This window comes from Lissotriton helveticus, chromosome 5_1, assembly GCF_964261635.1.
Source record: "Lissotriton helveticus chromosome 5_1, aLisHel1.1, whole genome shotgun sequence".
NCBI classification, from domain to species: Eukaryota; Metazoa; Chordata; class Amphibia; order Caudata; family Salamandridae; genus Lissotriton; species Lissotriton helveticus.
Window position 1 is genome coordinate 124,330,672 of NC_136065.1, and position 12,714 is coordinate 124,343,385.

The following is a 12,714-nucleotide window of genomic DNA, read 5'->3' on the forward strand; positions in this document are numbered from 1 at the left end:
GTTTCCAACATGGTTTCCATACCAGCCTGTCCGACATGAAAACCATGTCGGAAAGCATGTTTGGGGGCCGCACGTCCTTCACTAAGAGGCCGAGGGAGCACTATCATGCCCCCCCTGTTGAGTCATGCACCTTGTGGCAGGCACCTTGAGGTTCTGCACCTCCCATTTCACTATTGGAGCATGCATTATGGCCAGTTTATGGTCGTAATGCATGCTTCCATAGAGAAATATAGGAATGCGACCAAACATCCTAATGAGGTGTCGGTTGGTCCCAGGACCGAGTCAGTGTCGGGCAGAAGGAATCCTGCCCGACATCCAAATCAGGCCCACAATGTTAAAAGAAAAGGTCATTACATGGGCAGTGCATTTTTTAATAAGTGTGTTTTCTCAGCAAATAAAAGAAAGCTTAGTCCAAATTTATGAATGGTTTTCTGAATGAACAGCAACATTTAACAGCTTTTGATCGAAACAAAATATGCCTAAAATACATTTTCAACACAAAGTATGGGAAAAGAAGAGGTGAAGTTCAGAGTTACGTACTGTAATTTATGTGAAGCTTCTTCATTATTTCACAAAAGGAAAGACAACATCATTTTCTATACTAACTGAAACAGTTTACAGAATTTCAGGCAATATTTCTTCTAAAAGACAGGGCTAAGTTGAGGTCAGCCTTTCAAGCATTTTGTGCATGTCCTTGCACTTTTTATTCAAACCATTATTTAGCATGCTGTTTAAAGCATGTTTAAGATCTACATTAACAAGTATGTTTGGGTACTACGTTTTTTCTCCTTCAAATGTTGTGCCATTTTAATACAAGTCGCATGTTAATTCTGTACACTTGTTTTATTATTGTAAGTTTAATAAAAGCACCCTCTCAAGGTGGACAGGTAAACACACTACAAAAAAAGAATGCAGGCAGAATGTGGCTATTTAAAAAAAAAAAGCCTAATTCTGGTCTCTAGTTTCACTGCTGATCTCATTGAGAAGTAATGTCCTAACCAGGGCTTCTGAGACAGCATAAGGGTCACAGTTGGCCGAAGGTCGGCGGTCTTCAAAATAGCCAAAGCCTTCTTGGGCTACCTGGTGTGGGATGCGGATGCTGGCACCGAGTCGGGCTACACCAGAAGAAAAGTCATGGATTACGGAGGTCCCATTTTGTCCAGTTAGCCGCCGGGAGTTGTCCTTGCCCCCGTGGGGGTCATACACACAGATGTGGTGGTGGTGTCTCTTACTGAGTTTCTCAATGGCATCCTCAATGTATCTGAAGAGAGGAAGAGGGAAAAAGCATAGGCTAGCATTAAAAAACATATGATCATGCTAGACGATATTCTCTACCAAAGCCCTCTCAACAGGAGGTTCCAAAACCACCCTGACTTCCCTAATAGTTCCAAATGTTTCTTTTATGTACCTTAAATGCATACATGTCTCATTTATTATGCTCTCTATGACTTAATTGTGTATTACTAGTCCAATTATTTTCTTATTGTCTATGTAATGAGCTTAGAACATGATGATGATGTATACCTTGTAGAGTCACTCTCTTTTATATACAATAAAAAAACTGAACTAAAAAAAGCATATGAACACATTACTAGAGTGCTCATTTGAGGTACCTTGCCTGCATGAGGGCTGTTGGCTGATCGTCACGCAGGGGTACAGACCCCCACATTGCAATGAATGAGCCATTCCCATGTGTCGTTTTTGATCAACCACGTGGTAGGCTAGAGTTGAGTGACCTCCCTCACTCACCTACCCAAAAAAATAAATGACTTCAGTTAGGCATGCGGTTGCCTACTTCTGTTTGCCATCTCTTCACACTACAGGCGTTTTTCCAAGTTAACAAAGCAATCAGCTCCATACAAACTGCATCTGACATTGGCTGTATAACAGCATCCCTGTACCCTTAGGAAAATACTTCACCAAGGCCATCTTGATGGCTAAGCAATGCCACCACACCACATTCCTATGCATATGAGAAAACCACAAGTAACAAACACAATGGACAGCCATCCGCATCCAAAAGCCACCTAGCTGTCGAAACAATGCTGTCCCACTAGTCCGGTAAACTATTTTCATTCACTCACATCAATATTACAGTAAAATCCTATCGCTTGCCCATAACAAAACCCATTTTTGCCCCTTCTCCCTTCCACTTTCCAGTTGTACTGGAAGATCATACAAACTGCAGCAATTCACCATTCAGAGAGAAAAATAACCCTTTATTTTAGAGTGGTGTTCCACTGAGCCCATAAACAAGTACCATCCAAGGGAATTATGCATATTGGGGTAGGAAAAGGATTGGGAGCTGAGACACCACTCATTTCATGCTATAACACAAGATTAGCTTCTATAACTTCAATCATAAAGCTTGAACCAGAACAATCTGAAAACAAATCTACAGCAGAGTTTGGTCAGGTGACTTACTTGAGCCCACCTGCCTTGCGCATGGCTTCAGTGCTGAAGTTGGTGTGACATCCGGCACTGTTCCAGTGTCCAGCCATCGGCTTCGGATCCAGCGTGGCCACGACCCCAAAGTCTTCACACACTCGGTGCAGAATGAAGCGAGCCATCCAGAGGTGGTCTCCAATGATGATCCCTTCGCAGGGACCCACTTGGAACTCCCACTGAGCACAAAAAGGGAAACAGGACTGCTGGTTTAATTTTACTCAAAGAGAAACATTTAGACATCTATTTAATAAGATGTTCAAAGGGCAGTGCCAAGCCATATGCTAAAGGGCCCCACTGTTCTATGGGCCCAAGAAAAGCACACCTCCACTTGGAGTTTGAAACTTTAGAAAGTATTACAGGTGCATTCTACTGACACCCACACTACAACCTGTGGAAGGGTTCAGGGGTTTGTTTCTTTGCGTATGCATATGTTAGGCCACTGCTGGACCTCTAGGCCAATAGCTCAACCTCAGCCATTTACAGAAAACCACAGCTAGTACAACCAAACTGATAAATGAATGCACCAAAGCTAGCAGCAGAAACATTGCCTCTTGCATCTTTCCAGCCAGAGTCCTCAATTCTGAGCATATTCCTGGTTTCCTCACATTCAGTGGCGGCTCCCCCACTAAGGCGGAGGAACGTCGCCTCACTGCTGTGCAGCAGTGAAATAAAGGAAAAATAAAATGATAATAGCTCGAGGTTATTATCATTTTATGTTTTCCTGCTGCGGCAGCTTTGCAGGGTTGGGTGGGCTGCTCTGACACAGGATCAGGGGGTGTGGTGAGCACACTTTGCAAGTGTGCATGAATGTCTGGCTGGCCATCTGGGGCCACCCAAACATTCATTGTTACTTAGCATGTTCTCCACCTTGGCTGCATTACAGCCTTGGTGGAGAACATGCAGAGGCTCCCATTCCCCGGCGAATGGCTGTGCTCAGACCATTGCTGCAGCGTTGTGATTGGCTTTGGGTAGCCTGGGTGTTTACCCATTAGAACCCTGTATTGCAGCATTGTGATTGGCTTAGGAAGTCTGGGTGTGCTTCCTATCCTTTTCCGGTGGAGCTGAGGGATGAGGAGAAGAGACGAGGAGAGACGTGGGGTACGGTAATTTCTTTCTTCTTGTTTTGTTTATTAATTTCACTCTCCTTAACCACCACCCCACCCCCCATCCCCCGCCTTGATACCCCCGATCGGTGCCGGCTGCGACTGCTCAAATAGCTTTTCCACACAGTGAAAAACACTAGTCTATCTGAAAGTCACTTGGGATGGTGCTCAGAAAAAGTGTCTCTTCCCAACGATGGAAGGAAACGGTTACATCTATTTTACACTCGAGAGCGCTTTCTATGTGGACATAAGCCCTTCACTTTGCAGATATAACCTCCCCTCATCCACTGAAATGTCACTGATGTGCACCCCAAATATCAATTGTACACAGTTTCTAGACCCACAGGGAGGGTGACCACAGGTTTTTAGTCAACCCTGAGTTTTGTGGACATATTTGACCATCGTATCATATCCATTCAGGGCACGGTAAAATACTCTTTATCATTTTTGCTGCACAGTTAGACTAGGGAATGCAGAGTGCCTAGAGGTAGCTTACTGCACAGTGTACTAGAAGATATGATCACCCAAATGACATAAGACCTAAGGCTTCATACCAACATCGGTGTCTAACAACACTGCCCAGGAATAAAATTAAACTTGCCCTATCACCTGCTTCCCAGCACCAGAAGAGACCCTATAGGATAAGGTCTTGAACGCTCTTTTACCGTAGGTTTCTTGGCGCTAGACCACTTAAACAGGAATCAGTCACGTTTTTTCAAGAATGCCTGAAGGAGAAATTATTAATTGTAGCACGTAGGCTATCTGGCAGAAACTTCCAGAGCTTAGCTGAGCACACCAAAAAGAGATGGTCACCAACTCTGTTTCTGTGGAATTTTTGAATTGGCAAGTTAGTTGTAGCAGAGTGCAAGGTTCTTGTGGGCGGTGTCTTTAGTTTATTTGCAATTTAAAAAATCAAATAAATCACAGAGCCTGTAAGCATAAGGCTGTGTTGTTGATGAAGAGAGCTTTAAATTAGAAATTGCCAGGAAGCCAGAGTAGTCATCTACCACCTGCCTTCTGACTAAAGGACAATTATGTCAAGGCTCTTCCATGCACCTTCACAGACAGACCATCCCTCAGCCATCTCCAACAGCATCACTCACACTGCCTTCAACCCCCCTGAGCACCCCGCATACAAGCTACAGACTGTTTCGAAATATTGAGTTAACAAAAAGCTCTACATTTGAGAACATACATGAGCTCGTCAGGTGCTCACCTGTGATAGAGCGCACACAGCACTCTAAAATGTAGGGGTGCATTATACTCATGGTTTAAACGCATCTATCTATATTTCTATCGTGTGCAGTGTATTACGTTTATCAAATGCATTTATTCAACATCGTAAACATAGAATCATAATGTATATCTTTAAATAGGATTTACATGTATTAGAGACACCATCATTTCTGTATGCATATGTGCAGAATGATATTATATTCATAATAATGTAATTGTGTGTTAAAGTTGCCTGCACTGTAGGCCCAGAGTTAAAAGTTGCTGATGGTTTCGAAAGCCTCGGTTACTGAAGAAATAATTAAATGTTTTGTTGTGTGTGCCAGAACAGTATGCTCTCATCCCATTGCAGGTACAAAGAATTCAACATCGTTAGTTAGTTTAAGGAGATAACTGGAATGTCTTTGAAAAGTCTGAGAAGTGGGAAGGGAGGATTTCTTCTGTGCCTGGCCTATCGACACTCCAAGGTCACAAGAAGCAAAGAAGATTTAATTTAAGAAGTTATGGAAAATCACCACAACCTTGGAGAATGAAATGATTCGTCATGTGATACATTTGGGAGGGGGCTGAGTTTGTCCTTTTTGTATTAGGAGCAGGGACAGAAAGACCAGACATCTAGATTTTCAGAGAAGGAACATCCTAAGACCGAGCTCTATAGCATTACGCTAATTTGACCCATTTTGACGTGAGTACTTCTAAGGAAGTCTACACGTGCGCACACCTTTGAGAAATAAGACAGGGGAACTAGCCAGAAACACCATCAATAAGAGCAGTGTAGGGAAAGATAATTCATGCTTTCCTTCCTAATGAAAAAGGATTTGGATTCAGCCTCCATCTTGGGTTGTGTACTAATCTTGGGGTTTATGACTTTGTGTCTTCTATGCCGAATCAATTGTATGCGTAGATTTGGCTCTGTATTGATTTTCTTGTACCTATACTCGCTAATTCTCCGTTGTGTATATATTCAGCTATTTTTGGCTTTAGACCCATAAACTAGAATTCGGAGTTTGTGGTCTTTAAAGCATGACTACATTGTAAGTATAATCTTGAAGTGTTTCTTCCCCTCGACAACTTTCAGCAGGCAAATAAAAGACCATCATTGCTAAATTTGGAAGGTAAGGCGAGGCCCAAATTTGGCTAAATCACCTGAGAAGGCATGCATTCAGCGTTGGTTCCACCGATCTTGACCCCGGCATACAGGCACGCCTTGTAGTGGGACTCTACAATGTCTCGTCCGAACATCTTGTCTGCACCTACACCACAGTAGTATGGACCTAGAACAAACAACCTTCATTAGAACACTTCGTGCTTGTCCAGCCATTTATGGAGTAGTAAACCGCAGGCCCAACTGTGAACTAGAGCTGATGGTGTGGACCTCCGGGCCACTCCTCACCTTTCCTGTAAACAAGAACCCATCAAGAAGAAAATTCCCTGATTGATAAAAAGAGCGACTCAGGCCTTCATTCAAGAATGTGCTGAAGCGGTAGCCTTCTGAAGCACCGAGGGTAAGTGGCGGCTCCTCTGCAATGGCGGAGGAGTGTCGCTCCACAGCCTGACTCAGAGCTAGTAAATGTAAATTAAAATGATGTTCTTGCATCGTTTTAATTTACATTTGCCGGCTCTTAGACAGCTGTGTTGGGAGGGGCGGGCTGAGGCTAAGGAGGAGGGAGGAGGAGTACTAGTGATCTCCAGTCCCTAAGTGTGCATACGTGTTTTGGCCGGCCGGCCGTCTCAGGCCAAGCAAAACACACATGCACACTTAGGTTTCTCCAGCCCGGTCTGGAGAAACCCCACAAACTCCCTGGTCTGAGTAGGATGTCTTTCCTGCCTGCTCAGACCAATCACTGCGCTGCAGGATTGTATGGGAGTCCATCCCAGGGGCTGCTGGGACATCACCCAGGAAGAGGAGAAGAAGCGGCACGACTCTGGAGGCGGCCTGCGCTGAAGGTAAGGTACGTTTTATTTATATTTTATACAATATTGTCACCCCCCTCCACGCACCACACCCCCTGAGTGACCCCACCCGCACCACAACCCTTTGCTTATGGCAGTCGCTGCCGCTGAGGGACTCGTTTGAGTCTCAATCAAGGCATTAAGTTGAATGTAAAAAGTGCGTGGGGGGCTCTTAAGGGTGTGTGGCCTATGCAATAGGGGTGTGGCTTAAAAACATAAAAAATTTCTGTGATTCATACTGTGCCACCAAACGGTATTTTGATTCCTCTCTGAGCTTTCTTTTATCGTATCCAGATATTTAACATAACTCACGTACAGCAAAAAAACACAGCCAGGACTATTGGCTTTGTCAATCGTATTAGCTGTTTAAGATAAGTGAGTAAAAGCAATGATTTTGTTGTAAACAATTCATATTAAAAAATTCCAGTTCTGAAATTGTGAGACTGTGAAATAAACAATACTGAGGCTTGTGGAAGGGGTAGAGGTCTGCAAAGTAACTCAATCAACCCTGTCATGTTGACTCTATTTTAGACATGTGCGCCCTTGTTCTCTCCACATCTTGTCCATCTGTGTATCTTGCGCCTCATCTCTTTCCTCCTCAGCACCCTCTTTTCACTCCCTTCTGAACGCACTTTCCTGCATCTCCTTCACTTCACCAACCTCTACACATACAGAGCACCCACTCACCTGTAAGAGCCTCATTTTATTTTGCTTTCTCAATGTTTTGATGTCTCTGTACCTCCTTTACACATATTTGCCCAGTTACAATTCCAACACAAATTGGTAACAATTGTTCTCTGAAGAGAGGCCAAGGATTGGATGACCATGAATTCTTAACACCTTTTTTGATCCAATGACAGGCACAGTGAGAAACTCTCACTGCAGAGTGCTCAGCTACATAGCCCTCAAATCCAGAGCGCTCAATCGTGGCCAGTTATAAACCCCCTAGGAAATGTAAGATCAATTCACAGGGAACGAAATCTCTGACATTCATTACCTTGCCATTTTCTACATTTATTGTTCGGAAATCGATCAGCGTTTTTGCCATTACAATTAAGGATATGTATGTAGGGCCTGATAGGGACATGTTTCAATATCCGTTTTAATGACTGCCGGGTCTGAGACCCGGAGGGACCTGGCCCACCTAAAGCCCTGAGCGAATCATTAGGCATGCCCTAAGTGCTTTACAGGAGGCAGAAATGTTCCATTTGCCCAGTGAGTTAAAGCATGCTGAAACACTGGATGAATGTCTGAGTTATGCACTCTGTGCCATTTATTGGGGAGGGCAGAAAGCATGCTTAGGTGGATTGTGCCCTAGCAACCACAGTAGGTAACAGTTAGCCATATTTACTCTTCGTCGGTGCCGAGGGTGGAGGGGAGTACAATGCTGCCCACACACCTGTGTGTGGGAGTGGGTTTCTAATCAGCAGCTAGAGAGCTCCATGGTGTGGAGATATGGGGAGAGGATGTAGCGTAACATTCAGAGCTGCCAACTTTGGAACTGAGGAACCAGGTTCGAGTCTCGGCGTTTGCTCAAAAGCCATTGATTCTGGGCAAATCGCTTAATCTCCCTGTGCCTACCAAAGAATGAATGTATCCTTGTGTAACGTAACTGGTGCTTATGTAAAGCTCTCCAATACCTTAAGGTCGAGTTTGTGCTATATAAAAAAACTGCATAAAAGTATGAAAGAACTGCTCTGAAAAGCAAATTCCAGTTAATGGAGCACAAGGCAAAGTTGTGAAGGTAAACAGCTGACTGTCAGGGGCATACCTTGGTCAATACAACGGAGGGTGAGCATCAGATTTCCCAACAATTACACGGACATTTCTGGGCGGAGTTTGTGGAGTTCTGCTCCGCGAAACTTCCCGAAGTGATACAAAACTCAGTTAAGCTGTGTCGGGATCAGCAAGCAGCAGAGTTTAGCAAGTAGCACTACTCGAACTGAATTTTAGCGCCAGGAATTTGTCCCGCACTGTAAAATCTGTGCGAACAGCACTTCGCGCAGCGTAAGAGGGCGCAGCTTTGTTCAGCTGTTCGAGTATATGTTCTACTCAAGCTGCAGCATCTTCAACATGAATAGCAGATTTCTCACACGAGCGGTCACGACCAGCCGCGACCACCCGCATTGAGAAATCTCACCAGGAGGTGTTCTAGCGTGTGATTTTTTTCTTGCTGGCACTCGCAAACTTAATGTTGGTGAGCTATTTGAGAGAAAAAACTCTGCTGTGCCTCACTTTGCGCAGTTGTGCTGAACTTCGCGATCCCTGCGGAACGCAGAGTGCACAAAACTCTGCGAACACCGCCGTCAGAGCGGAACTCTTCGCCCACCCCTAGTTAAAGTACATTATATGAGAAGCAGGGTATGAGGGGAGCTTAAGGGGCAGTGGAAAGGGAGAGGAGTGCAGATTGTTAGGAGTACTTAAAGCACAATAATTTTCACACTAAAAAGTGTGTGTGCTTTTGTCTGTGTTGTCTGTGTGTGTGCAAAAATCCCAGGTGAAATCCAGCAGACACCTCACCATACATGACTGAAAGCACCTGTACCCAAATATTCATTACAGAATAATACATTTAGGGCAGATAATGTCACCTTCAGTATGCAGACAGCTCCTATCAGTGTGGAACAGCATGGGAGTATCCCCTCTACTTGGGGTGCTGCAACTAATACTATTCAGCAAAGTAATGCGGACCTGCTGGATATCCAAACTACACCAATCACAGCATGGTTTCACTGCCCGGTTATGACAATACTCCCAATTCCAGAAAAGATGCCAGTTTAAGATCCTCACGCAAGCCTACAAAGCCCTCCACGACCTAGGACATGTCTATCTCAACAACCGACTGAACTTCCACCATCTCGTTAGACAACTGAGCTCCTCTTCACTCTCCCTTGCACACACTCCCCACATCTGTCACATCTCCAGCGGTGGCCGCTTCTTCTCCTACATCGCTGCCAAGATATGGAACGACCGTCCCCTCCAGCTCTGTACAGCCTCCTCGCTGGCAGACTTTAGAAACAGGCTCAAGATCTGGCTCTTAAACAGAGACACAGCGCCAAGATACCCCTTGGAGTGACAGTGCAGCGCTTTACAGATAGTATTTGATTGATTGATTGATTGATTGATATCACCACAATCAAGATTACTAACATCTTATTCATTTTAAGATTAAGTCCTCTGATCCAGCATGAAAGCAGCACACATCCTCCAGAGCCACTTACCCACTGCTATCGCCCTTACCCTGGGGTTCTGGAAAGCCATTCTCTGGCCAGCCAAATGGACGTCCGTTTACCCCCATCAGTGTGTACTCCTGCTCCATGCCAAACCATGGGTGGAAGTCCTTCACCTTCTCCATCACTGTCTTACATGTGTGCCGCAGGTTGGTATCTGTGGTGCAAAACATAACAGGTCAAACAAAAAAGTAGAGACAGGTCGATGCACAACCCAGCATGAACGCTAAGGTCCCAGCTGTACACAAAGTGGTACTGTTTGGAAGTAGAATAGGGGCGGAAAATCTAGTCTATGTCTTCGATTCCCGCAAAGTGTTGCGAAAATGTCATTCTGGAAAAACGATGGTAGCAATTCTTGCATTTCTAGGTGAATGCACACCAGGTTTGATCACAGGAGACAGAATCCTACAGCAGCCATAATTACACCACTGAAAAGGAAAAGAGCTCCCACTCTACTCAATGGTGGTGTTTAGGTTGCAGAAGGGAGAGTTCAGAGTGTGTCAAGGTAAAGGGCAATTTTTTGATTCACTATTAAGTTACATTCTGGACATAGATGGATGCTAGGAGGTGGTGGAGGATTGCAGGGTGGAGTGGCACCCTTGGGACAGGTGATAACTTATGGGCCAGAGGCCGACAGATGGACTGAGATAATCTTAAAATACTTAAGATCCTTGGAAGCTACATGCTACTGTGTTCAAGGTGTGCACGCAGGTGACAGTTATCAGCAACCAATGGTAAAGCCAATATATCTGGTGTAGTCTGCCAGCCTCCATTAATATATATATTAAAACAGTAGCTCAAGTAGCACAAATACAATGAAATATTAGTAATTATAAATGAGGATGGAGGAAGACATGCCTCTTCTTGGCAAGTAATACACCGGAAAGAAAATGGCCTGTAATTCCCAAAACATCAGTTAATGGTCATCTTTGTGACTCAGGATCAAATGCTTGAAGCACCCCAAGACATGCTATGTAGATCATCAGCAACACATGGGAGGTTACCAGCTACACAAAGTACAGGGCCTTTCACATTCAATCATATTACGAGTTAAGAAAAATAATATTATCTTCCCAGAAGTGGTACCCATGCTTCGCCTTAAAATACTATAATAATTATACCAAGAGTGGTCATGTGCAAACAGTGGGGTGGGTGCATTCACTTCAGGCACATTATAGTGTTTAGTCCTCACCTGCTGCCTTCCTGTTGTCTTCCAGTACTTCGCACATCACTAGTTTGTTGGGGTCCAAGCAGAAGGGATCTCTAAACATTTGGACCGGGATCAAGTACATGCAGTTCTCGAAGGGCTCTGCTTGCTGGGTGGCGAAGCCCGAAAAGGCCCATTCTGGGATGTCTGTGTGAGAAGTTTAAAGTCAAATAGGTTACAGGTTCCTTTATGTAGAGAAAAACACAACACCGCAGCTGACTAGATGTCGTGCACCTCAATCATTCAGTCCCAACAAAGTATCAAGTCCTGTGCCAACAGCCTCCGAGACCTGCTGTGGTTGGGTCTCACTGGAAATCCAAAAACAAAATTTCAAAAACATGCGTGGAGGCAGCACCAGGAAGGAAGTCAGAAAGCAGCCAGTATAATATGTTTCATTCTTTTTTATTCTTCGATAAGTATTCATAATTGGACAACAGCCAACGCGTTTCGTTCCAAACATGGGAACTTCATCAGGGCAAGTAGAGTCATTAATTAGAACCAACACATCCAATGTTGCGGGGATCTTGATTGGTGTAGACAAATGACAAATGTAGTTTCAAAGATGGTAAATCAAGGTATAATCTCGTACCAGACTCAATAACAGAATCTGTAGGTATAAAACGAATAGTTAGTGCGGATGACCCATCTTCAATAGTTGATGAGGCTATAATGGGCCATTGGTATCAAGGTATAAATAAATCAGTGCAGATGACCCTTCTTCAAATAGTGATGAGGCTATGATAGGCCACTAGTATCAGGGTCTCCAACCGACGACAGCCCACCGTACCGACAGCGTCCCTCTCCACAGTACAAAAACGGCGAGGGTTTCTTTATGGTGTGAAACAATGCAGAGTCAGGTCGGGGAACCACCATAACTGAATGGCAATCATAGACACATTGATCTCTCCCCAGGAGTCTCACCTCCATTTCCAAGAAGCAGTGTTGGCCCTTAACACTGCAAACCCAACTACATAGCAGTGGACTGTGGTATGGAAAGAGCTAGGAGCAAGGGCATTGTGGAGAGGCAGGAGGTAGGTGGGGACATGAAGATGGCAAACTGGGAGATAAAGCAGTGGGTAAAGGGAAGGGGGAGAAGAGCGGAACTGAAGTGAACTGGGTTGAAAACTTACTAGAGCATTCGATTTGCACAGGACTTCAAATGTATTGAATCGAGATTCGACAAGCACTACAACTGATGCTTTCTCACCAAGCCTGATCCTCAAACTATCAATCTTAAAGACTAGCAACAGTCTTGTCGTCAAAGCTACACATAGAGCGCACAGAGTGACCGTACCAACAGCTCTACCTGCATCAAGAAATCATTAATGGCCAAAGATGTGCATCATTCTTAGACACACATATACACACAGGAGTGAGGTGCAAAGCCACTTGGGATACAGCTGCAGGCACAGCAGTAGGTTGGTACTAAAGACGATACAGTGTGTTCTATGTTGACAGCAGTGAACATTTTGACAGGGCTTTTAGGGAGATGGGAAAAATGGTGGTCTCTATAAGTATCATGGTCTGAGAAGCATAACTA

General features: G+C 44.5%; 1 protein-coding gene across 1 annotated transcript in view; it reads right to left on the bottom strand.

The window, feature by feature from the left end:
- Positions 1-945: 945 nt before the first annotated feature.
- Positions 946-12,714, bottom strand: part of LOC144753014 (glutamine synthetase-like) — a 46,785-nt gene continuing 35,016 nt past the window's right edge. Inside the window, exons 2-6 of the mRNA XM_078640822.1 lie at positions 11,160-11,321; positions 9,978-10,124; positions 5,931-6,058; positions 2,425-2,624; positions 946-1,261 (exon numbers count right to left, since the gene is read on the bottom strand). Coding sequence (XP_078496948.1) covers positions 946-1,261; positions 2,425-2,624; positions 5,931-6,058; positions 9,978-10,124; positions 11,160-11,321 — 953 coding nt within the window. The remainder of the gene's footprint in view (positions 1,262-2,424; positions 2,625-5,930; positions 6,059-9,977; positions 10,125-11,159; positions 11,322-12,714) is intronic.